The following is a 27,020-nucleotide window of genomic DNA, read 5'->3' as shown; positions in this document are numbered from 1 at the left end:
TCCTCATGAAGCTGAGGCAGGAGGATCACTGAGCCCAGGAATTTGAAGCTACAATGAGCTTGATGGTGGCACTGTACTCTAGCCTGGGTAACAGAGCAAGAGAAAAGAATTTATTTTTGCTTCATAATTCATTATTGGTAATAAGTATTTTTTTAGGATTGTTATCAAATTTGGGGAAATGGCGGTCATATTTCTTTCACTGATGAATGGTGAGATTTGGAAGGACTTCCCACAGAATAGTTTCTGACTCTGTACATCTCAAGTTTCATTTCTCCTCTGGTCTGGCTTCTGGTGCATTGTAGTCACATCCTGATGTGACCTCTGGCCCTGCACCTTTGCATCATAACACATTTTGCAATAGGAGTCCTTCTAGATGTCTCTGGTACACAGGGGTGGTTAGTGATGTATTAACTCCACATGGCAGTGACTGCTGACCACTGAACCCAGTTGACTGTGTCTCCAACTCAACTTGCACCAGCCCGCTTCCAGAAGCGCCCACCTAGTGCACGGGGATATGTGGTTGTTGCAGCGGAAAGAACCAGCGGTTTTATCTGACTATGGTTGATCTTTTTTTGGCAAATTTTATAAAAACACATGTCCATGCAAGCACCTTGCTGGACTCCTGAGGGTTTTGGAAGCCACCTGTACTCTGCCTTGACTTCATAGTAAACCTGCCTCTGCCAAAATCTCAGAGGCACGAGTCATTTTAGGAAGGTGGCTCATTTGTGTCTTGTGGGTGCCAAAACTTTGTCATTACGATAAAACTGTTTAAGACCTAAGCATTTGAAAAGTGTTTTTAGTTTCCTGTCTTGGTAAACAGTGAGTGTGCTGAGCAGATGTGAATGTTCTGGATGACTCAAGGTCATTGTATGAGGAATATTATAGCGTTGTGCTCTCAGGGAGTGATTCACCCAGTGACCCAAGAGGTGACCGAACAATGGCCCCACTCTGAAGCTTTGTTTTAAGTTTTTCTGCCTGCTTTCTGTTGTTGTAAATTTTTAAGCCTCTCTATTGATGTTAGTTGTCTTGTCTTGTTGCTTTGAGCAAGCTGTGGTCTGAGAAACAGAATTAGCCAGCTTCCTTTCAGTCAGTAGGCTCTTTTGAGTACCTGTTGTGTGTTGGGTGATGGGCCAGGAAGTGCACATCTAACAATAGACTAATAACACAAGCATGCATTGAGTGCTTGCTCTCAGTCAGCTGTGCTAAGCTCATCACATGTGTCCGCATGTGTAATCCTCACGGTAACCTAGCAAGTGGGTGCTATTGCTTTAATCCCCATCTTGGATGTAGAGAGGCCGAGGCACAGAGAAGTGAAGTAACTTGTCCAAGGTCACAAAGCAAGAGGTAGCAGGGCTAGGATTCAGTCCCCCGCAGTCTGCCTGCAGACCTACACTCCTATACACTGTATCCCACAGCTGCTAAAATGTATAAAGTCTCATCTCACAACACCCTCAAAGAAGTGTAAACAGACTATGCTTTCAGAATAAGAAAATTGAGATTCAGAAAAGTTAAGTAACTTGCCCAAGGACTTTGATTATAAACACCCACATTTTTTATTCCACTGTGTTAGGATTCATCCAGCTAGGGAATTAGACCTACGTTATTAATAAGAATCTAATAGGCTGGGCGAGGTGGCTCACACCTGTTAATCCCAGCACTTGGAAGGCTGAGGTGGGTGGATTACCTGAGCTCACAGATTCGAGACCAGCCTGAGCCAGAGCAAGACTCATCTCTAAAAAATAGCTGGGCATTGTGGCAGGCACTTGTAGTCCCAGCTACTTGGGAGGCTGAGGCAAAAGGATCACTTGAACCCAAGAGTTTCAGTTTCTGTGAGCTACAATGCCACGGCACTCTATCAAGGGTGATCAAGTGAGACTCTGCTTAAAAAAAAAAAAATCAAACAGGGATTACAATCCCCAAGGAAATTATACTCTGGAAAGTGTGTGAAAGGAAAGAATGATGGTGTTCTTCCCGGGGAGAGCCATGACCCGGGCCCATAGCATTTCTGTTGACTGCTCAGACTCTTCCTTGCTTGCTCATTGGCTGAGTTCTTGGGGTGAGATGGTTAAAGAGCTGGGTGCTGAGTACATAAGATGTTGAGTTCTCTTTTACTTCCTTCATGTTTACAGGGATGGAGCTAGAAAATAGTCTTCTTAGTAAAGTATCTCAAGAATGGAAGAAAAAGTATCCAATGTACTCAGCCCTACTTTGAAACTAACTTATAGCTTTCATAGGAAAGGTATAACCCAATGATAGCCCAAAAATATGGGGAAAGAGGAGAGGGAAGGGGGGGGAGGATGGGTGGATTGGTGGGATCACGCCTATGGTTTATCTTATAAGGGTACATGTGAATCTTTCTAAATGTAGAATATAAATGTCTTAACACAATAACTAAGAACATGCCATGAAGGCTGTGTTAACCAGTTTGATGAAAATATTTCAAATTGTATATAAAAGCAGCACACTGTACCCCATGACTATATTAATGTACACAGCTATGATTTAATTTAAAAAAAAAAGTTTTAGGATATCATGGTAACACCAGTTTCACACATAAGGAGGTAAGGGAAGATGTAGGATAAACATGGTTGGATGCCCTCAGTTCTGATCTCAGGGGTATGAATTTAGAGAAGTGACCTGGTTGTTCTGGACTCCTTGTGACCCTGTGACCTGTTACCCTCTGTGAGCACTGTGAGCATTGGTTGCTATTGAAGGGTTCTCTCAATACCAGGGGGCAGGCTCACCTGTGTGGCAGCCAAGCCTGCAGGAGTTCAGGTGCCTCACAGGCATCCCTGTGAGTTAAGATACCAAGATCTCAGGTGAAGATCCGTCCAGGGACATGCACAGGGAAGTCCACCCCACACTCAGTGGCCCCATCCTGAGTCATCTTATACTTATTCTGCTTTTCTTCTTCTTATTGTTCTTCTTTTTCCTCCTCCTCCTTTTTTCTTCTCTTTCTCTTTCTTCGTCTTCTTTTTAAATTTTAAGTCTTCAGTTGTACTATTAGCTGTTACTGTTTGCCACTGCTGGAAAACCAAGTAAGCAAGGTTCAAATCAGTCAGTGGGCACCTTTCACTACCTGCCCCCTGCGGAACTCAACAGAACATAGCAGAATGTTCTAAATAATTTCTCGGAAGGTTAAATAAAGTATAATAATATTGACTTGTTTGTAAAACATGTAAGGAGGCGATGACTAAAGAAAATGGCTCACCTTCCGGTCTTTCTTTTCCTAAAGCAGGAATACTCTTACAGCATGGCAAAAAGTGAGAACACAGGCTCACAGAGAATGTCTTTTTACAAACAGCTTTTAGGCCAGTGTATTGCCTCACGCCTATAATCCCAGCACTTTGGAGGGTGGGAATGAGCCCCTTGAGGCCAGGAGTTCAAGACCAGACCCCTACAGAAAAAAAAATATTTAAAAATTAGCCAAGCTTGGTGGCACGTGTGACCAAGGCAGGAGAATTGCTTGAGCCCCAGGCATTTACGGTTCCAGTGAGCTATGTTCATGCCACTGCACTGTAGCCTGTGTGACAGAGTGAGGCCCATCTCTAAATATAAATTTAGGCTGGGCACAGTGTCTCATGCCTATAATCCTAGCACTCTGAAAGGCTGAGGTAAGCAGATTGTTTGAGGTCAGGAGTTCAAGATTAGCCTGAGCAAGAGCAAGAGCTCTTTTTATCTCTACTAAAAAGAGAAAAATTAGCCAGGTGTGGTGGTAGGCACCTGTTGTCCCAGCTATTCAGGAGACTGAGACAGAAAGATCTATTGAGCCCGGGAGTTTGAGGTTGCAATGAGCTGTTGAACTCTACCCAGGGTGACAGAATGAGGAGTTTCTTATCTCCAAAATAAAAATAAAGAAAATAACCTTAAAAACAACTTCCTGGATATATAGTGGTATCTATGTGCTTAAAGCTTTATCTCCCCTGCTGGGTCTACAGTATTATATAAGGAGAAAACTAAGAGGCATAGTTTTGAGACCTTGTAAATAATTAATTGTCATTTGAAAGTTAACTTTTTACTGCACTATTCTAATAGAGGAGACTTTGGTGCATTTCATTTTTTCTTTCCCCTAGATGAGTCTCACTTTGTCACCCTCAGTAGAGTGCCAGGGCTCATAGCTCATGGCAACCTGAAACTCTTGGGCTTAAGTGATCCTCTTGCCTCAGCCTCCTGAGTAGCTGGGACTACGGGTGCCTACCATGACACCCAGCTATTTTTAGGGATAGGGTTTCACTCTTGCTTAGGCTGGTCTTGAACTCCTGAGCTCAGGCAATTCACTGGCCTCCGCCTCCTAGAGTGCTAGATTATAGGTGTGAGTCATTGTTCCTGGCCTCGGTGCATTTTAGACTTATTTTTTATACTAACAAATGGATTGAATCCAATTTATATTATTTTATTTAGTTGAAGTTTTGCCGAGTCAGTATTATTAAAAGTAAATGTGATGTGGATTGACATAGCATCACTCTGTCAATATTAGTTGGTTTTTTTTTCTTAGGACAGTCTCACTCTTTTGCCCTGAGTAGCATGTCATGGCATCATAGCAATCTCAAACTCTTGGGCTGGAGAGATCCTCCTCTTGCCTCAGTCTCCCAAGTAGCTGGGTCTACAGGTGGCCACCACAACATCCAGCTAATTGTTCTATTTTTAGTAGGGATGGGGTCTCACTGTTGCTTAGGGGGATCTCAGACTCCAGAGTTCCAGCAGTCCACCTGCCTCAGCCTCCCAGAGTACTCGGATTACAGGTGTGAGCCACCCCACCCAGTAATATTAGCTTTCTTGAGACTAGCAACATTAAATAGAAGAATGTCTTTTGTCTTAGGTAATACAGGTTGACTTACTGACAGAGGAAACCGCGTATCTGCCACTTTCAGATATTGCATTAAAACAAAATTAAATGCATCAAAATGTTAACAGTTGGTGAATCTAGGTGAAGAGTGTGGGTATTCATTGCTCTGTCCTTTCTGTGTTAAATTTGAACATTTTCAGTATGAAGAGTTAGAGGGAAAAAGCAAAATTCTTTGTCCTCTCTTAACTGTCCCTCTGAAGGTGGAAATCCTCATGAAGAAATGTCTGAAGGTCTTTTCCCTCCGATTCCCTTCCTTCCCACTTTCCTAGTCAAGCCCGGAAGCCACCAGTGGGATGTTTATACAATGTGCAAGATGATTTTCTGCCAGAAAAGGGGAACCTCAACAAATCCCTCTGTTGATTGCATTTTTGGTTAGCTGAAAGAAAGGAGACCCATGTGGTGTTACTGCTCCCCTGGTGATGCCTTCGGGAATACAAATATTTCAAATTACAGGATTTTCCTCTTTGAAGGGGAAATGTGCTATGTGTGTGAGCACGTGTGCGCATGTGGGAGCAAACTCGTCCCATGAAGGTGCTGTCACTGGCAGGCTTAGAAACCACTGCCAAGAGGTAATGGGTGGGCCCAGCGTCTCTGGGGCATGTGTTGTTGAGCTTGGTGTGAGGATCCAGTTTAATGTTGTGGTTTACAGATGGGAATGCGAGAGCCTCTTCTAGACTAACTGCACCTGCGTGGGGTTTTCATTCAGACTCTGCATTTTCTTTAACCTGAGATGTGTGCCCTGATGCTGCTCTGAGGATTCTTACCTTACTTGAATGTTAAGCTCAGATGTCAGCCTGTGTGGCAGAGATTGCATATGGACAAAATTACTCCTGAAAACTCCTTAAGTGGCCCATAAGGTACACTGAGAGGCACCTGGGTCCCGAGGCTGGTAGAGGGAGTACAATTCATGTTCCCGCCTGTGTTCCCTCTGGGGCCTGTGCCCTTTGAGGAGAATGGCAGCCCAAATCCCTGCTCTATTCTACTCAGCAGAAGCACTGTGGTCTCATGGTGGGTGAAGACCCTTCTGTCCAGGGTCGCCGAGTTTGAACCCCAGGGCCACCACTTCTGGCTGTGTGTCCATGGACAAGCAGCTTGGCCTCTCTGGGTCTGTTTTCATCTGTGAAACAGGAATCATGCTTACCTCATGGGTTACTGGGAAGATGAATAGCAAGAACTTGGAACAGTGCTGGCATGTAATGAGTTTTGTACCAGAGTCCCCCATTATCCTTGGAATATATCCCAAGACCCTCAGTGGATACCTGAAACCATTATAATACTGACCCCTACATATACTGGCTTTTTTTCCCTGTGCAGTAACAGGCAGGTAGCGTACATGCCATGGCTACACTGGACAGAGGGACGATTCAGTACTAGGCAGTATGGGACAGCATGAGATTTCATCATGCTACTCAGAACAGCCCACAATTTAAAACTTATGAATTGTTTATTTCTGGAATTTTCCATTTAATATTCTGGGACCATGGTTAACCAAGGGCAACAGAAACCACAGAAAGCAGAACCCTGTGGATAATGGGGGAGAGGGGACTGCTGTTTCAGTATTTACTACTATTTTTTTTTCCATAAAGTACAGCTCTACTGTAAAGGGTCAAAAGAGGGCATTAGAGTCGGCAGTTGGAGAAGAAAACATTTGATCTCTTCCTTTTCTGGGCAAAAGCTTCTACATGATGATGCTCACATATTCCTTGCAGTTGATTAAGATAGCCTTAGATGTGAGGAGGCTGTTTCTAGTCCTTTTATCAGAGGGCAAAGGAAAACATGCATGACTGGTTAATAAAATGGAAGATGGAGTTGGTTGTAAGTCCTGCCATGTCTGGCTGGCCTGCGGTTGGGTGGTGCTCCAGGGGGAAGTGCTCAGCACAAAACATGACCTCTGTGTCTCTTCCTGGGCCTTGGCTTTCCTTCTTGACCAATGAAGTAAGCTGACCCATCTCTATAAGTACCATGCACGTGGGGAGCAAGGGATGCTGACTGTGTGGTCTCTCTATTTGGCTCCTACTGAGAAAGTGGGCCTCTGCCTTAAATCAAAGCCCTGGGGACAGGAATGTTGAGACCAAAACCCTCCAGGAATGAATCTGCCAGAGCCAGGAAATTGGGTTGGAAGTGTCTTATCAGGCGCTGATCTTAACACTGCCCTGCAGAGAAGCACCAGCAACCCTAGATGCAGAGATGGCTCCTATTTACAGCCCTAGACCTTACAGCCCTCACCGGGCCTGTGCCTCTGTGATGCTTTCTGGGTGATAAGCGAAACTGCTAGGGTGTCCCAGCTGCTTTTCTGACTGAGCCTTTGGGTATGTCACCTAAATTTAAATGCTTCTGGAAAGGGTGAAAAAGGTGGGTTTGTAGGGGAGTTGAGACTCCTTAGCATTAGACCGGAACATCTTACTGCCCCCGTATTTTCAAGAGGTACAGCCTCGATGACCAACATAAGCTGGTGAGAAAAATCACATGCCCAGGTCAACCCTTGATTTCAGGCCTTAGCAACCTTTCTGGCTGAGGCGTGAGCCCCTCTGTGGTCTAGGGAATGAGTGGCCATCTTCACAGCAGAAACTTTTCATGGCCACAATTCATGCTCTCAAGTTTCCCAAGCATTCCTTGATGAGTTTGAATCTGTCTGGTCATGAGTTTCAGATAGGAAGGTGAGAGTTTAATTTTAGTAGCAGTACCAGGACAAGATTAGAACCCTGCCTATATATCATCTGAGAATGGTTCAATAAATCATAGCCCTTAGATATGGTGAAATTCATGCAGAATTTCATTAAAAAATTACATCTTGGAAAGAAATGTAACAGCATAGCAAAATTCCTTACTAAATATCCAGCTGTGGTGGGGACAAGGATGGAGCTGAGAATCTGTACACTTGCGGTGGTCCAGGTCTGCAAAAACGTACATGTATTATTTTTTAATGTTTTATGATATTAAGTATGCTATAGTGAGGAGAAACACTGAATTCTGAATGCTCAGAGGTGGATCCCTGTCTGGACTACAGACAGAAGGTGATGCCAAAGTGAGTGTGTTAACAGATAGCAAAGCTCCCCAGCATTTCCCTCTTCTCTTCCTTAGCTTTGAGGCTAAGCCTTCACGCTTAGCTGGTGGATGTAATTGCACCAATCTACGTAAGCTCATTGTTTATGCTAGGTTTTGGTTGGGTGGGCAAATTACACATTCGATTTCAATTTTTAAAATCTTGACGTCGTCAAGTGATCCTTGGGAAGCTCCACTTCAGGTCCACGGAGCTTTATCTGCTATCCCCATATCTAAAAAAATACTCTCTGAAAATACGTTTTTGTTCTTCAGTTGGGAACACGATGATCTCTTTTGAGCAGGCTAACGGCAGGAAAGGAGCCATGTGAACAGCTCCCTCCTCTGACTTCCTTTGTAACCCTAAGTGACCCAGGTGAGCCCAGGATGGGGCCTTCAAGGCTGTGAATTCCTTTTCTGACATGGAAATGAAGGGGTCTCTGAAAAGCAAAAAGCAGCCTCGCCTGTTATCCAGAGGGAACTCTGTACAGCTGAGAGCAACCCTGAGGGAAGAAATTTAAATTGACAAAACAAAGCACAGGGCCAGAGAAGATTAAGGTAGGAATGAATTTATTCAAAGACAGACTGAACAACAGGGCAGAGGGGTGCCTGTGAGGGCACTTGTAGTGAGAATAGGATGGAGTCAGGCAGGCTAAGGAGGAGGTGACACAGCTGGTCTGGTGGGTGTGGGTCCTGCCTGACCTTCGCTCTCCTCCATTCTTACTGTTTTATAAATTTATCTCTCCACCTAAAGATGTCTATCTGGAATTGTTTAGGTGGATTGAGTTAGATTAACTTTTGCATTGGAATGTTGTAATAAGTCACTAAGTTATACTAAACATTCATGTGATGTTTGCTTTGAACTACGCAAATTAAGAAAGAACACCCCCTTGGAATATAAGAAGTCGAAATTGGAGTTAAGATTGGTGAGCTGTTTCTTCCACCTCTCTACTTGTCTTAACTTTTGTAGAGGTTTTTTTATGTCTTTCAGAAAACTCTGAATACTCTAACATGGTATGTACTCTTCAGTTCATCCTGGTTGTCGTGACCGCTGGGAAGGGGTGTGTCAACTGAAAGCCTCTGGCCAGGGTACTCCCTGGTGTGGCTTGAGGTGCCTCCCTGGAAGGAATGTGGACAGACTGCCTGTGAGGATAGCAAGCAGGTTTTCTTTTTTCTGGCTCTCTTTTTCACAAGGGACAGTTAGTTGCCCATTTTAGTCTTATTTTTGTGGCTCTGTGTTCGTTAATGGTGTGTCTTTCAGTGATCTTTTTCTGACTACCCAAGAACCCACTGTTAAAAGCTCCAGCACACTCTCAGAAATGTTCTACAGAAAGACATGAGACTGTAGCAGGAAACCGAGGCAGACAGAAGACTCCAGGCACCAGTTAATTAGAGGAAGCGGGTTTATTCGGCTGGGGGTACTTGGAACACCAGCGTGTTTCCCAAAACCGAGCCCCCCGACTCAATCTCTTGCTTCTCTTTTATCCACCTTTCAGGGTGGGAGTGCACGTGAGGGTCATAAGACAGAGAGACATAACATCATCCTCAAGGTCCTGGGCTCAAGGGGGAAGGTCAGATTTACCCTCATCCTTGAGACCGGACCACCTGCCCCAAAGGCAACAGAAACCCAAGGAAGTTACTAGGTTACAATCTAGGCCCCACGTATGTCAGGGGAGAAACATGCAGACAGCAGAAACGCCTGTGGCTTGGCTGAGGCCTACACAGAGCGGCTAGGATAGATCCTTTTAGTTCTGCTTTTCCCTTCTTGCCTCAAGACCACAAAGAGGTAGATAAAGCTGTTTATTCTCTCCTTCCTTAATGCCCACTCATTAACGGCAAAGATTAAAAACAATCATATCTACCCACAGGGATTAAATAGATCCTCCCCTCCTACCCGCCTTTACCCCTCAACAAATTGGGGTGGATGGATGTATAAATAAAATTAACCCACCTAGAAAAGAATTTAAAATTCACATTCGTTTCATAAAAACAAACACACAAGACAGAGCAAAGGAAGGAAAAGAAAAGGGTAGAAGCGTTTAGGACCCTTAACAGGTTGATCCAAACTAAAACCTTCTCATTGGTTATCTTTACTTGATACCAGGACTTGGAGATATGCCCCCACCTGCAATTTCCTTTTTTTTTTTTTTTTTTTTTTTTTGAGACAGAGCCTCAAGCTGTCCCCCTGGGTAGAGTGCCGTGGCATCACAGCTCACAGCAACCTCCAACTCCTGGGCTCAAGCGAGTCTCCTGCCTCCGCCTCCCAAGTAGCTGGGACCACAGGCGCCCGCCACAACGCCCGGCTATTTTTTGGTTGCAGCCGTCATTGTTGTTTGGCGGGTCCAGGCTGGGGATTCGAACCCGCCACCCCAGGTGTACGTGGCTGGCGCCTTAGCCGGTTGAGCTATAGGCGCCGAGCCTAATTTCCTTTTTTTAAAGGAAGAGAAGATGAAAACGCTATAAGGAGATGTATGAGCTCTGATTATGCCCAATTACATTTGGCAAGCCCAAGACAAAAATTAATGGGACCAGATTATTCTTCTGCGTGAGATGCAATATTGCCCAGCCTAACTATTTTAGCTCTTGCCACGCTGTAGATCGTCAAACAAATTAATAGCATGCTAATGGGTGCCTTTCAGGCTTCTCGTTTATATTAATGAGTTCCACTCCATCCGATAACCAGTGATTTATAGCACTGGAACTTGCAGCCTGGCTATAAAGATTGTCCTTTGTCACTCTTTCTGGGGTGGAGCAGCCAGCCTAACAAGCTAAATGGTAGGGTTTTGTAATTGAATTCTAAAATGCGAAACGCCTGACGCGAGAACATTTCATTCTGATCATGGCTTTGGAAATTGAAAAGGCCTTCAGTACGTCTCCCACTACCCAAAGCTGAATGCAGTCTGATTTGGGTTTCCACAACTTGTGAAACACGGGTGTGACAAGATTCTTAATGGAGGGTATTCATGCTGAGCTAGAGTGGCAGTTAGATTCAGCGGGCTGTAAAATAGCTCCTCTAAAGAAAACAGTATATTTTTAAGAGCCATAAAAAGAGACCCCTTCCGCCCCTTGACGGGATTCCCACCCCTCACCTTCACCCCACCATGCACAGACGGCAGAGAGTTCTGACTATGCCAGGAACCTGTGTGCCTACTTTGTTTTGTCTCATTCGATCTTCCTATGGCTTCAGAAAGCAGGCAGTACTATTTTTCCCATTTTACTGAGATGAAACTGGAACACGAAGAGGTTACGTAGCCGAAGCCAATTCTTAAAACTCCTACATATTAGAGCGAGGATGCCAACCAGGACGACACTCGACTGCCTCCCAGTCCACCAGCTTCTCCTGGTTTGGTAGCCTTAATTCCAAGGCCAGAGCAATGCCGAGTGGGAGCCCCAGAGGAACAAGCTCAGGATGCCTTTGGGTTGGGAGCCCCAAATATAGTTGCTGTCAGTTGGAGCCTGAGAAAGGAAAAGCCCGTTAACAGATGAAAAGGTCCATCTCCCAGAAGGCGGCAGACGGGTTTCTTTGCGGGCCTGAAAAGTCCCATCAGGAGTGGTGGGCTGGCACACCCTTGATGGATCCAGATGAGCAGAGCTGCCACCTCCGGCAGCTTCCTTGGACTTTGCCAACAACTGCCTTCATTGTTTTCTGTGTGAGAGGGACAGTGCTAAAACTGTGCTAAACGCACAGACTCTCCAAATAAGAGAACCTGATATCCTGGGAGATCTTGGCTTAAACATCAGAAGAATGCCTTGCTTAAATGATTTTTTTTTTTTTTACATCAATTTGGGTTCATTTTCTCTGGTCCATGACTATCGTGTGCAGCTACCTGTGTCTAGAAACAATCCGAAGACAGCTTATTTTTCATAAGCAATGGTCTGGAAATTTAATTGATATGCCATTCCTGCCTCCCAGTCCAGACCCCTGCCCAGTCCATCCTTTTTTGCCTACTTTGACTTTGATTCCTTTAGTTCTTCCTATTTTACAATCACCAACTATTCCAGAAAAACATCTGCTAGAAAGATCCATCCCCTGTAGTGGGAATTAAGTACATATTTTAACTTCAGACAGTTTTACTTAATGTTTTCTACATTGCAGAGGGCAGAGGATTAATGCAGACGTCCCTGAAAAGCTCCTATGAAACCTTAAGCTGTATCTTCAATCACTCAAACTGTTCTAGGGCTGGAATTTGAAGGAGGGTGAGGAAGTACCAGGAATGAAATTAGAGCAAGGATCTTTATTAATTTAAACATCCACGCAGGCCCAGTTGTACATAGGAAACATTAAACTCTTTTGCTTTGATGTTCCGAAGCCCAACGGTGTCTTTTTTATGAGAAGACCAGAAAGTAAAATGGCTTTCAAAAGTAATTGGTTTAAAAGAAGAGAGAAGAAACAAGATTTTTTTTTTTTCCTCCAAGTTTCTTTCCATGATCTTTTGTGTTTTAAAGGGAGAAATTAAGGCCTTAGTTTTATGGTAAAAGTATGCCACGAGTGATTGAGTTTGGTTGGCAGTTGGCAATGAAATGTGGATATATGTATTTTGTCGTGTATGTTAGGGTAGGTCGTAGCCAATTGCCCTGGGTTTTGATTCTGTTTCGTAGATACCGCTTGTGGGCTTAGGCAAGTCATTCGGCTTCTTGAACATCTTTCTTTGTGCTGCTGTATAACTGAATACCTGAGGCTGGTTAATTTGGAAAGAAGAGAAATTATTTCTCCCCATTCAGGAGGCTAAGATGTCAAAGTCAAGGGGCCAGTAAGTTCAGTTGTCTGGTGAGGGCTGCATCCCTTGGAAGGGAAGAACGTGGCGTCCTCACATGATGGCAGCCAGAAGGGCAAGAGCGCAGAAAATGGAGTGAAGCCTGTCTTAGAAGGGCCTTAATCCCAGTCTCAAGGGAGAAGCCCTTATGACTGCGGTTCTCAACCTGTGCGTCACAACCCATAGAAACTGTATTAAAGGGCCACGGCATTAGGAAGGTTGAGAACCACTGCCTTATGACCTTACCATCTCTTAAATGCCACCATATCAGCAACACCAGAATTTAGGAAGGGACACATTCAAACTATGGCACTGAGTTTGAGTGAGACAATTAAAACTGGATACATTGCGTGTTTACGCCTGGCTTGAAACTCCCTCCAGTATGTTTTCATTTTAAGATATTCTGCCCTAAAGTGCACTAGAAAAAAGTTGACCAAAATTTGGCTGGCATTTTAAGTTAACCACTTAAGGAATAATGTAGTTGAAAAGACTGGACAGAGAACAAGCTCAAAGCTCAAAGACTTAAAGCACATCGACCTTTAAGGAAAAGCAAGTTCATTCATAAATCTGAGGAAGACTTACTGTGTGTATGAGGCTAAAAAGAGGAGACATGAATGTACGTGAAAGTGCCAAGACTAACCCACATTTCCTTTGCGAAATGCTTTTCAAAGGTGTTTCCTTTGCATGGTCAGGCCTTTTCTGGCTTAACTATTGGTGGGACTAAAAGCTGAATTTACTGAACATCTTTTTAAAACACATGAGTAGGATATGGTAGTAAGTTTTTCTAGATCTTTGAGCATGTCAGATTTGTCCAGAAGTTGGGCTTTTTCTTGGTTAAACAACATTTCCTTCACCAGCTTATAGTAGTGACACTTGCCTGTTTCTTGAAGGACATTGCTGTCCCTTCAGCCTTCTCAAGCAGTGGTTGTTTTATTTCTCCAAAGCCTGGATAATGGATCAAAACTGTCCTTTTTCTCATTTCCATATCATTTTCTCCTTTAAAAGGAGGCTGTATCGGGTGGCACCTGTGGCTCAGCCGGTAGGGCCCCAGCCTCACATACCGAGGGTGGCAGGTTCAAATCCAGCCCCAGCCAAACTGCAAAAAAAACCCCAAAAGGCTATATTTGAAGCATTCCAGCTTCCAGACTATGTACCTGCTCTCGGTCCTTGTTTCAATCAGATGCAGTTCTGTAGAGCCCTCCCTGTACCTTTGCAAGGCCTTTCTCTCTCTGTAGCTCCGACCTCATTGTCAGCAACGTCAATATCCACGGGGACGGCCTCTTGGCTCCTTGACCTCACTGTCTGTGACTTTGTCCTGTATCTGACTTCAGCCACCATCCTCAGGTTCATACCCTGGGTCTTGTCATGACCAATCACTGCATCATCTTTAAAATAACCTTTTTAAACCTCCCTCTCTCTGACCACCAGTCCCCAGCTCTCCAGCTTCATTCTTTCAGTCCTCCTTCTCCAATAGTTCCTTCACTCCCTCTGTCCCCTCATCTTTTATTCTCTCCCTCTCCATCTTAGATTTCAGATTTTATCAGCCCTCACACTACCTTGCCTTTCATTCTGTCTTACCCTTTCTGGAAAATTCTAACCTTGGTTAAACCCAACCTCTGCCCCCATGCAGCTCAGCATGGCTGGGGACATGAACACACCACACTTGCTGGCTTCATTTTTAATGTCAGGCCTTTTATGGACTGAGTGCTTCTCCCCAGTTCCCTACCCCAGGATTCGTATGTTGAAGTCCTGATCCCCAACGTGATGATGCTGGGAGATGGGGCCTTTGGAAGGTGATTAGGTCATGAGGGTGGGGCCCTTGGGAATAGAATTAGTACACTGATGAAAAGGACTGCAGAGAGCTCTCTAGCCATGTGAGGATATAGGGAGGATATAGGGAGAAGTGGGTAGTTTGTAGCCCAGAACAGGATCCTCACCAGAACCCAGCCACACTGGCACCCTCATCTCAGGCTTCCAGCCTTCTGAACTATGAGAAATAAACTTCTGTTTGTAAACCACCCGGTCTGTGGCACTTTGTTTTGCAGCCCAGACTGACTGAGGCAGTCACACAGCCCAGGTGTGCCTTCTGCTCTACCTGATGGTCCCATTCATTCCTACTCATACTCTTACTTTCCCACACCTCCTCTTCCCTCTGTAATCTTAAACAGCTACTGTCTCTTTCACATTCAACTGTAGGCTTTGTTTTATATATCACTGCAAAAATAGAAGCAATGAGAATGGAATTTCCTTATACTATTTCCTTTGCCAAATTAAAGGCTATCCCTGCATCTCTGTCCATGTACCCTGCCCTCCCTGCAGAGAGTGACCGGTTCCTCCTGTCTATGGCCAGCTCCCCACTTGTATATCCGGATCCCCCCACCTCCAGCCTGCATAGGATCCTTGCTCCTGTACTTCTCCCCTCCCTGCTGGATCATTCTCATCAGCAACAAATACACTATCTTCCTGCAGGTACCAGAAGTCTTTCCACTTGATCCTATGCTTGTTGTGCTTTCCCATCTCAGTGTTCCTGCTTGTAGTGACACTCCAGGAAAGCAGTTTTTTAAAGAGACAGTTTCTCACTCTGTGATCTAGTTTGGAGTGCAATGGTGTCATCACAGCTCACTATAATCTCCAGCTCCTGGACTTCAGCAATCCTCCTGCCTCAGCCCCCCGAGTAGCTGGGACTGCAGGTGCACGTCACTATGCCCAGCTAATTTTTCTTATTTTTAGTAAAGATAGGGTCTCGCTATGTTGCCCAGGCTGGTCTCAAACTCCTGGCTCCCTGCAACCCTCCTACCTCAGCCTCCCAAAGTGCTGTGATTACAGACATGTGCGACAGTACCAGCCTGAGAGCATCGTTTATGGGTGGTGTCGTGGGTTTGCCACTTCTCATTTTCTCTTGGCCCCATCAATGATGAACATTTTACCTCCACTGTACGTCTGTGCAGTTGCTCTTGTTAGGTATCAACAAGCCTCATATTGTTCCCCATCTTGCTGGATCTCTCAAGAACATTAGAAGAAAAAAATAATGTTTATTTTGACATAATTTCAGATGTAGAGAAAGTTGTAAGAATAGAACAGAGAATCTCCATACATCCTTCACCCACGTCTACCATGTCTGCCTCCCCGTTTACCAGGTTGACACAGCTGGTCGTGGCTCCTTGGAATAGCTCCTTCACTTGGCGTTTGGGGCTCTGTACTCTTCATTCTCATTCTTTCTCAATAGCTTCTCCTCCTCTGCCCCTTTTCTGAGTTCTTCCTTCTCCTCCTGAGGGCTGAGACAGCTCTTTAGGCCCAGCCCTGGGGTCACTCTGCCCTGGGGCTACCCCTTCACCTGCACCAATTCTCTAGTTAGAGCACTAGGTAACCTGGTTCTGAGACAGTCACATTTCCCTGCCAGCCTGGATGTCTCTCTCAGCCCCACCGTTTCCTCCTGTCCACATCAGATGTCCCCTGCCCCAAATTGAGGCCCTGGTTTCACTTCGCCTGCTTCTTTCCCAGTGCTCCCCACATCAGTAAGTGACACATTTTAGTTGCTTTGCCAAAAACCTAGCAGTTATCCTCAATGGTTCTTTCTCCCATCCCATACTCAATCAGAATGGAATTTCTAATCCATCAGCCAGGCTGTTGACCCTGCCATCAAAAAACACTCTACTTCTCCAGCTGTGATTTTTTATTTTTTTTAATTTTATTTATTTTATTATTATTATTTTTTGTAGAGACAGAGTCTCACTTTATGGCTCTTGGTAGAGTGCCGTGGCATCACATAGCTCACAGCAATGAGCTCCAATTTCCAGGCCTAGGTGATTCTCTTGCCTCAGCCTCTTGAGTAGCTGGGACTGTAGGTGCCTGCCACAACGCCCGGCTATTTTTTTGTTGCAGTTTGGCCGAGGCCAGGTTCAAACCCTCCACCTTCAGTATATGGGGCCGGCGCCCCACCTACTGAACCACAGGCGCCACCCTACTGCTGTGATTTTAGTCTGAGCCGCCATTCTCCCTTCCTCCCTCTGTCTACAGCCTCCTACCCATCTCCACTCTTGTTCCCTGAAACTAGAACCAGGTTTTAAAAGTGCAAATCTGGGCTCAGCGTCTATAGCTCAAGGCTCAGCGCCTATAGCTCAAGGCTCAGCGCCTATAGCTCAACCAGCTAAGGCGCCAGCCACATACACCTAAGGTGGTGGGTTCGAATCCCCAGCCCGGACCCGCCAAACAACAATGACGGCTGCAACCAAAAAATAGCCGGGGGTTGTGGCGGATGCCTGTGGTCCCAGCTACTTGGGAGGCGGAGGCAGGAGACTCGCTTGAGCCCAGGAGTTGGAGGTTGCTGTGAGCTATAATGCCACGGCACTCTACCCAGGGGGACAGCTTGAGGCTCTGTCTCAAAAAAAAAAAAAAAAGTTGCAATTTTTTTTTTGTTTTTTTGTTTTGTTTAAAAAAAAAAAAATGCCAGTCTTCTCATGGCACTCCCCTGGCCAAAGACAGCTTGTGACATTTAAAATCTGAGGTTCTTCCAAACCTGCCTTCCTGGATGACTCCTTTATTCTCATCCCATTGCACAATCCCTCCCTTGGTATAGGTGTCTGCTTCACTGCCACCTCCTCCAAGAAGCCCTCCCTGATCTCCCTAAGAGGGAGGTCATGTCTCTCCATTCTCTTTCCCGGCTTCATTTTTTTTCAATCAATAGTTGCTGTGTGCTGTAAGTATCTTTTTATTACCCATCATCCTGGCCGCCCCTAGATTCTTTTTTTGGAGACAGAATCTTACTATGTCACCTTGGGTAGAGTGCCACTGTGTCACAGTTCACAGCAACCTCAAACTCTTGAGCTTCAGCAATTCTCTTACCTCAGCCTCCCAAGTAGCTGGGACTACAGGCGCCCGCCACAATGCCGGGCTATTTTTGGTTGCAATTATCGTTGTTTGACAGGCCCGGGCTGGGTTCGAACCCACCGGTCTCAGTGTATATGGCTGGGACCATAACTACTATGCTATGAGTGCTGAGCCCCAATCCTAGATTCTTAAGGAAGGAAATTTTTCTGTTTTTTATCAAATACCCTGGCACACGGGGAGTATTCTGTAAATATTTGTTCAATCAACAAACCAGTGGGCAAAAGCAAAATGATCGACTGATTTCCGGAGGAGAGACCAGTAACCCTGACCAGGCTGTCATCTTCTCAGACCATAAATAAAAGAATCCCCAAGGAAACCAGCTGTTTTCAGATAAAGGACAACATTTCGCCAATTTGCAAAGTAGGAAAGAGCATCTTTGTGTCACAAGGCATGTAGCTTCTGTAGCTGTTTTAGAAGTTTCCAAGTGAGTCTTTGCTTAATCATTCCCAGTCCTCTCAGAGAACACTGTGGCTTTTCCTTTCCTCATTGCTGGGGTGGGGTGGGGTTATAGGATGAACAGAAGGAATGTGTCCTTGAGTCCAGTGGACTTAGGCCAGCATCTCAAGCAGGATGAAATATATTGTTTACTTGGCTCAGGGTCTATTTAGATTTGCTCCTGCCTTACCCAGTTCAGTAGATCTAGAAAATATATGGGCTAGGGTTGTGACTTAGCAAATTAGTATATATGGCTTATGTTTTAGATGTACAAATCACTTGCGTTCAGGTTCCTAGTGTGCCCATTTAAATGGTACCTTTGTATTTGTGTAAGCCATCCTAAAAGGCTTTTTTTTTTAATTTTCCAATATTTTATTAGGCAATTTAAAAAAAATACAGTATAGCTCAAAGAATTATACAGTGATCACCCGTACATCCACCACATACATAATTTTTTTCTTCTTTTTACATCTAAAAGGCTTTTTAAAAAAAATAACGCCTATTAGCTAAAGACAGGGTTGTTTCTTTTTGCCCAACCAAAAGCAACCCATTTGTGTTAAATAATAATTTAAAAGGTAAACATCAGTTGGAGGAATAGTTTTCAGTCCCGAGCCCCACCCCTGAGAGCACTTCACTATGTCTGCCCTACCCTGTGAGAATAGAGTGGCCTGTTTTACAGCACATGTGTTCTGCTGATAGAAGAGTTGGCTCCCCTCCTCCTGCTTACAGACCCCCTCCATCCCTATGTGAAAGGCTGGTCCACTTGGGATGAAGACATCAAAGCTGATTCTGATCCAGTTAGAAAAAGATTCTATTGTCTTCTCAATTCCCCAAAGTTATCAGGCCGTAATGAACACTTAGTCAGTTTCCTTGGGGATCATTGACTTAAATCTGCAGCTCCTTGATATTCACCCATAGTGACAGACCCCAATCCCTCCTATGTGCAGGGAGATGGAGAAACCCAGAAACCACTTGCTTCCACTTGCTTCTACTCAGCAGATGAAGGTTTTCAGGGTGTGTGCGGTGGCTGTAAAATGCTATTTTTCCTCTGTTGGTCTTAAATGAGTTAGTCTCTTGTGTCTTGGAAAGAAGAATGTGAACACTTTATTGGGGAAAAGAAATGTATGACTGTTTCCATTTATAGCACTTCAGAGAATGAACATGAGAAATAGTTTAAGCTGGTAATTTTAGCCATTAGTCCTGGCTGTGGAATTCCGGGAGACACTGCCTTGTCTGTGTTCAAGTCAAGATGATTTTGTCCTCTCCGGCACATGCATTTCTTTTGTTCTATGGTGTTTTTTTTCCTCTGAAGTTTTTCTTGGAGGCTCCCTGCCCTTGATGATGTGTAGATGACTTTCAAATCTGCTGTGTGTGGTTAAGAAGCTTCTTGAGATATCTACTGTCTTCAACTACTCTCACCTATCACAGAAGAGAACTCCGCTTTTAATACCAGTATTTTCCTGGGATAACTTGGATTGGCATGGACTGCTGAGGCCAGGGGGAATTATCTATAATTATAGACATAATGTAAGGTGTAAACCTGAACACCAGCTGCTGTCTTTGGTTGCAAATTATCCATGGGAGGGAGCAAGGGAGGATAGCTACTTTAGCCCAAATCCAATCCCACACTAGAAAGACACATCACATGCTCTAGTTTCATTTCTTCCCCTTTAAGCACATGACAATTTCATCTCATGATTTCATTCATACCTAAAATTCTTTTGAGTAGTATTGATACAACTCACTGGCTACAATTTAGGAGTCCCGTTCCAATGTCTCCATAGGCTATGCCATTTATCTATGTTAATTTATTTCAGTGAAGCTGTTGGAGATAAAACAATTGGGAATAGTGCCAGATAGCTGGGAATAGTGGGGACTAGGGTTAAGTTACAGGCCTTGCCTAAAAGTCATTCAAATTTACACTTAGAGCTGTGTGGGACAGCCAGTACACACCTCATCTGATTAGGCCCAGAAGCTGGATTCTGTATGGGATATTCTTGCCAAGGGAATGGTTTACCAACTCTCAGGTATTAGTTAGCTGCTCCTTGGCCTCCCTTGTTCTGCCCTGGAGCGTCATGCTCTGGGCTCATACACAGCACCCACTCTAGCTGACCTGCCTGGAGGGGCATCTCATCAGTTGACTTTGAACTCCAAAATAAAGCATTTGGATGGGAAGCAAGACGTGGGGTCAGGGTAGCTTCAAGTTATGGCCTGAGCAGAGTTGGCTTGTAGGGTCTCAAAAATGCCACGCATTTCCTCCCAGAGTCAGTCCTGGGCAAATTCCAACTCCATTGCTTACAAGTTGGTAGTTTTAGGAGGCAAATTGCTTGACCTCTCTAAGCCTCATTTTCTGCCTCTGAGAAGGGGGATAATGATGGTTGGGTTGTCATGACATTGAATAAAACAATGTAGGTCAAGCAGTTAGCACAGTGCCCTGTGCACAGTAAATGGTATACTAACATTAACCATGGCTTTGGGACTTAGAGATTTTTGTGGATATGCCTTGATGAACCCCTGAAATAAATTACAAGATGTTACGCTGATGTGCGCTTTATTTTTTCCTGCAGAGAAGATCCATTACCATTCATCAGATTGTAAAAACAGGCCAAGATAGAGTAGAAACTCTGATGTTAAAGGAAGCTGGGTAAGTTGTTACAGGATTCAGACGTTTGAGAGTTGACAAGCATGTCCTCCTGGACCTCCCAGACCTAAAGTATGAGCATGATGTTAGGTTAGCTTTTGCCACCCCTGTCAGAACTTGACTGATCGTAGATTCATGCCATTGACCCACTTTCTTCAAGGGTAGAATCAGTTTTTTTGGTCAGTCGATGCCAGAATTGGAAAAGCAGATTCCCATTTAGCAAACGTTTCCTCAGTAGAAATGGTCATGTTGCTGGTCTCCATTTGAAAGCAGAGGTAAGGATGGGAGTATGTGATTAATAAACGCAGAAAGATGGTGAAGGTCACTGCTGATGTTAGGACCAGATGCAAGAGTGTCCAGAGTAGGGCTTTGCTCTATGGCGGGCCAACAAAGCAGAGTGCTTACCTGTATATGTTCTGTTATAGCTCCTGCACCTTCCCCAGGCACCCAAGAGTGATCTGTGCAGCAGCACTCCTGTAGGGGAGTGACCTTGGAAACATGGCTGAGGGTCATCCTTCATTGTCATCTCCCTGTAGCCTATGAGCTCTCTAACCACTGCTCCCACCCCTACCCTCCCTCTGGGCTGAAAACATGACTGGGAGACTAATGAAGCAGTGGGGAAAACATCACACACCTGGTGGGGCTCTCTTCTGTCACAATTTTTTCAGATCTGAATTAAAGTGCTCAGAAAACTTGGAAGGAGCACGTGGCTTCTAGGAGACACAATTGTTGGAAATCTTTGATTATTGCACTTAGGATAATCAGAGGAATGACTTCATTCCTGATTTGTTTCTTTTGTGTATGTAAAAGGGTATGTTTAAATGATAGAATAGAAATTGATGAAGAAAAAATCAGATGGATGAAAGGATGGATAGAGGGACAAGACAGATGGACAGTAAGTGACAATACAGGTATGGCCAAATGTAAGCGATAGGCTCTCGTCTAGGTGGTGGCTGGACAGGTGTTCACTGCAAAATGCTTTCAAGTGCTGTGTCTCTGAACATTTGGATTATACAATACTGGCAGAAATATCTGGAAAAATAAAAATGAAAATAGCAAGAGTGTTTTCATGGATTTGAGACTCCACACACTACCCTGGCCCCGTTGTTTCCCCATTTTGCTCACATTCTGTCTTCCTCGTGGTTTATTCATTCCATTTGGAGTGCCTCTGTCATATTCTAGGCATTAAGGTTACAGTGGTGAATAAGGTGGGCCTTTGTGAGGTTCGCTTTGTGGCCTTTCACTATTCTGGCAGAGTGGGGACAGAGAAGTGACTGTGAGATGTTCCATAAAAAGGAGGGAAAAAAAAAATATGGAAATAGGAAGGAGTTGATCTGCCATATATAGAGGACTCAGGAAAGCTTCTCCAAGGAGGAGACATTTGATCTGAGATGTGAGTGAGCAGAGGGAATCAGCCATGCGGAGATGTAGGGAAAAACATTCCAGGGGGACAGCTGGTATATTTGAGGAAGGGTTAGAAGGCCAGTGCATGAGAGAAATGATGGGAGTGGCTGAGAAACAGGTCAGAAGGTAGCCAGAGGCTTGCGTGGTAGGCCCTAGATGTCCCTGTGATTGCAGGAGACGGGCCAATGGGCATCATTCACATTGGGTACCATTCACAGTTCCTGCAAGGGAACGGGGTCCCTGAAGCCAAGAATGTATACAGATACCCAGGCTTGGGCAGAGAGGCTCTGTATGTTGGGCAGAAAGCTGCCTTCAAAAATTCTAAGAGTTGGGGAGGCGTGGAAAAGTGACGCAAGCAGCCGCGACGCCATTTGCCGCCGTTGAGCATGGACGCAGGTCGATGTCGGAAGAGCTTGGTGGCCAGACTCTCCCGCGCGTGCGCTACCTGACCTCCAGCTTCGGCTTCATCCGGCGCTGTTCTTCGTGTCGTCGTCCCTCAGAGCAGTCACCGCCACTGCTGCCTCCCCCCAGAAAGAAGTCACAGACACTGCGAGGCCACCGTCTCCACCATGCCCAAAAATAAAGGTAAAGGAGGTAAAAACAGACGCAGAGGTAAGAATGAGAATGAATCTGAGAAAAGAGAGCTGGTGTTCAAAGAAGATGGACAAGAGTATGCCCAGGTAATCAAAATGTTAGGAAATGGAAGATTAGAGGCAATGTGTTTTGATGGAGTGAAGAGGTTATGTCACATCAGAGGGAAATTGAGGAAAAAGGTTTGGATAAATACTTCAGACATCATATTGGTTGGTCTCAGAGACTACCAGGATAACAAAGCTGATGTGATTTTAAAATACAATGCAGATGAAGCTAGAAGTCTGAAGGCATATGGGGAGCTTCCAGAACATGCTAAAATCAATGAAACTGATACCTTTGGTCCTGGCGATGATGATGAAATTCAGTTTGATGACATTGGAGATGATGATGAAGACATCAATGATATCTAAAAAACCTAGACATTGTACATTCCAGTTTTTCCAAAGATTGTCCTGCAATTTGGATTTTGGCCATCACTGCAAACGAAGATTAAAATCTCATTCGCATGAAAAAAAAAAAAACTGGAAGAGTTTTGAAGAACTGGCTCTCTTTGGTAAGTAGGACCAATTGATTATTCAGAGTTGCAGAGTTTCCCTACCCCCATCTGAAGAGATCTATTGGTGCATATACTTTTTACATTTTCATATGGTAAAACTGACTCAGCAGGGGTGTCTGTGTACAGTCCTGTGCATCTTATTCGTATATATATCTGTGTAACCACCGCTTTGATTGGGATACAGAACAGTTCTATCCCTCCAAAGAGCTCCCTCCTGCTGTGCTTGGCAGTCACACCCTTCCTCTCCCCCAGTCTCTGGCAACCACCAATCTGTTCTCCATTGATAGTTCTGTCCTGTGAATGTCATAGAAATGATTCCATTTCTATGGAATCATGCAATATATAAGCTTTTGAGATAGGCTTGTCAGACTCAACATAATGTCCTCGAATATGTTTTTAAGCTTCCAAGGAGATATACTGAGAATAATAGTTAAAAGTCTTTTGGTGGGAATGAGAGGAGGGACAGAAACACCATGAAAATGGCAAGGGATGGCAAGAACCAAAAACAGGAATGGAGGACCCAGAGGTGGGCACTGGAAAGAAGAATATTAGGAAAGGAACCTATGGATGTAAAGTGTGGTCTTTTTCAATTTTTTATTTTAATTTTTAATTTAAAAAATTTTTGAGACAGGTTCTATGTTGCCCAGGCTGGCCTTAAACTCTTGGCCTCAAGTGATCCTCCCATCTCAGCCTGCTGAGTAACTGGGACTCTAGACTATTACAGTGTTTTCTTCCATAAATGGGCAGTATAAATCTTCGTACTCCCACCACCATGCTCCCCTCCCAAGAAGCCTTCTGTTGTGTTGGGTCATAGAGTCAAATTTATTTTGGAGCTATGGCAGAGGTCAACTCCCACTCCAGGGCACCCAGGGGCCAAAGATAGAGGCTGCCCATAGACCATCCCAGTTATAGGTATAAGCTTCAGGGGGGGCAGCTTTTAGCTTAAGAAAAGAAGAAACAACAGAGTAAAAGGATCATAAAAGTGGTGGCCTCCAGTGTCCTGGGTGTATGGTCCCAGAAGGCAGAGAGAGGCTGCCGGCCAATTCAGATGCTGTGGAGTCCTGTGCTGGGGGAGGGGTCAGAGAGCTCTACCCAGCTCTTAGAAAGGGTAGAGGGTGAATCTGAGTGAATCTGGTGTTTTGTGCATGTGTGACAGAACCAAAGAGGGCAAGGCAGCCATCTCCCACATTCCCAGCTGCCCTACCTTAAATCAGCCCTCACCTGGCCTCCATGAGATAACATGTATAGAAAGCCTTTTGTAAGCTATATATCTATTTGGGTCTTTTTTATTGTTTCTATACCTTCCTGGCTAAGAGGCTGGTGAGATAATTAAAAGAAGGATAAAATAGGGCCCCCTGTTTTTCCACTGGCAAGGATGCGTCGTTGCCATGTTCCTCTGGTTACCGAGAGAGCAAAGCATGCAGCACCAGGCCCTGCTACATAATGATGAATCCCCTGAGACCCCCGATAGTGATCGATAGCACCCGCCTGGCTTTGGGGCGTGCATAATGAGCTGCACAGCCCTGCCAGAGTCACCAGCCAGCCTCAGGGAAAGCTCCCCTCCCCCACTGTCCACTTGTACAACAAATGTCCCCCTCCCTCCCCCCGCCCCCTCAGTTGAGTTTCCCTTTGATTGTCAGAGGCCCTGTTATTTCCGCCTAGATTGCCTGACAGCCCCTCCGCCTGGTCTAATTATGCCAGGGCTATTCTTGGGCCACTGTGACCCCAGGAAGGCTTTATCAGATTGTCCAACTGACTGTGACCAGATCTCCAGCACCTGCCTCCCTGGCTGACTGAGGATGGAAGGTGTTTATACACAGCAGAGCTGGTGTCTGATTGACTGGCCGGGGTCCTGGGCTGAGGACTGCCCGTCTGAGTGTCAGTGATGACAAATGGAGTCTGCCTCTCCACCCAGCCTCATTAACACCCCTCAGGGTCCAGACAGTATCAGGTGGGGGCGTGTGCAAACACAGCGCCCGCTACCATTGTTCAGAGGCCTCTGGGACAGGCTGCCGGCAACAGCCGTAGGACTTGGGTCCGTCCCTTGCCATTTCGTTTATTATAACTACATATTCATTTTCTAGAAATGTTCTTTATTTTACAAATTTTCATATACATTTTTAAGTCCTCTATTTCTTCCATCTTTCTTGTTATAGTTACTTATCCCCACCTCTTGTTTATCCTTCTCGGATTCTTAGTGTGACCTCCCGGTGTCTGTCCTCTACCCTCACACCTTTCTTCCAGTGTCAGCTTTCGTGGAAGGCAATCTGCAATTACTGTTCGGGGGTTGATTTATTAGTGTTGTTAAAGTTCTGTTTCTGAATAGAATCTTTGGTGCTGATTCCCTTTTTCAGGTACCCTAGGGCAATTATGGTGATACAAAGAATTCCCATAAGGCAGCTCAGGCATCAGGGCCAATTCCTCTGGTCACTATGGCAAATGACCCATTTCTATAGGAACATTAAATCATTGGGATCCTTTAGGGTTCTGGTGGGATCATTTGCTAATTAATCACTAGTGAGCCAAGAGGTAAGGGTTTTCTGAAAGCCAAGCCTTCTCAGCCCTCCCATTTGATGAGATTTGGCCCATTGTCCGAGCTTAAGCTGAGGATCTAGGCTGAGCCCAGTTCTATCTAGGAAATTGTCAATAGGGGCTTACTGCTCAAAGCGTGGTCTCCATTCCTTCTGACTTAGACCAGAGAGATAAAATATATATATATATGTAGTGTCTGGACTAGCAGCATCAGCTTTACTAGGAGCTTGTTAAAAATGCAGAATCTCAACCCTACACCAGACCTCCTGCATCAGCGTCTACATTTTGACAAGATCCAGGGATTCTTGTTCATAGTACAGTTTGAGAAGCTCTGTATAAGGATGGTAAGAATCCAGGTAGGAGTACCTTCCTTTAGGTTTAGGAAGAAGTAAGAGAACTCAGCAGCTTCCATAAAACTGGCTAGTGAGGGGGCTGGGTACGAGTGGATTGCCTGAGCTCATGGGTTTTGAGACCAGCCTGAGCCAGAGCAAGACCCGTTTCTAAAAATAGCCAGGCATTGTGGCAGGTGCCTATAGTCCCAGCTACTTGGGAGGGTGAGACAGGAGATTCTTGAGTTGGAGGTTGCTGTGAGTTATGACCCTACAGCACTCTACTGAGGGTAACAAAATAAAATTCTATCTCAAAAACCCAAAAGACACAAAAACAAAAAACTGGCTAGTGAGGAATTCTCCCTTCCTTCTCTGTGCTTTAGAGGGAACTTGTTAGGAGGCAAGAAAGCCACTTGGAAGGGTGGTCACTGAGAGCAAGGAACCAAATGTGGGCCTTGAGCCCTTGGGATTAACTTCCCTGGCAATTGCTTCTCCCTATTCTTGGGGAAATAAATGTTTTGCTGTTGAAAGGCCACCTACAAGCCTGGATGCCCTGGCTCATACCTTTAAGGCCAAGGCAGGTGGATTACTTGAGCTCAGGAGTTTGAGACCAGATGGAGTAAGGGTGAGACCTCCATCTCTACTAAAAATAGAAAAACTAGCCAGGCATCATGGCAGGTGCCTGTAGTCCCAGCTACTTGGGAGGCTGAGGCAGAAGGATCACTTGAGCCCGGGGTTTGAGGTTGCTGTGAGTCAGGCTGATGTCACAACATTCTACCAGGGCAACACAGTAAGACTCTGTCTCAAAAAAAAAAAAAACCTCCAAAAAAGTCTCCTCAAGGGCCGCCTTGTGATGACACTCTCTAGGCTGACTGGCATTTAGTTATAATTTTCTGCCTTGACTCATGCTCTGTTACTATCACTTGCCTTTGGTTAAATCTGGAACTTTGATGCTTAGATTTATAGGATTTCTCTTCTCAATATATATTTTTATGCTTACTAA

The 27,020-nt window shown here is 44.9% G+C and overlaps 2 protein-coding genes across 2 annotated transcripts in view; both read left to right on the top strand.

Annotated features, from left to right (window-relative positions):
• ABTB2 (ankyrin repeat and BTB domain containing 2) overlaps window positions 1–27,020 on the top strand; it is a 176,542-nt gene that overhangs the window by 38,783 nt on the left and 110,739 nt on the right. The window lies entirely within an intron of this gene.
• On the top strand, window positions 17,652–23,777 carry LOC100942015 (eukaryotic translation initiation factor 1A, X-chromosomal-like). Its single transcript, XM_023509188.1, has one exon. It carries the CDS (start codon window positions 22,576–22,578, stop codon window positions 23,008–23,010), a length of 435 nt encoding a protein of 144 aa, XP_023364956.1. The 5' UTR covers window positions 17,652–22,575; the 3' UTR covers window positions 23,011–23,777.

The sequence above is a fragment of the Otolemur garnettii genome, unplaced genomic scaffold (genome assembly GCF_000181295.1).
Source record: "Otolemur garnettii isolate 467f Iridium unplaced genomic scaffold, OtoGar3 scaffold00001, whole genome shotgun sequence".
Lineage (NCBI taxonomy): Eukaryota > Metazoa > Chordata > Mammalia > Primates > Galagidae > Otolemur > Otolemur garnettii.
The sequence above is the reverse complement of the archived record's forward strand: the minus strand, read 5'-3'. Positions and strand labels throughout refer to the sequence as shown.

Bases quoted from the DNA above. Each gene is read 5' to 3' on its own strand.
- LOC100942015 (XM_023509188.1), top strand. From the start codon at position 22,576: ATGCCCAAAAATAAAGGTAAAGGAGGTAAAAACAGACGCAGAGGTAAG.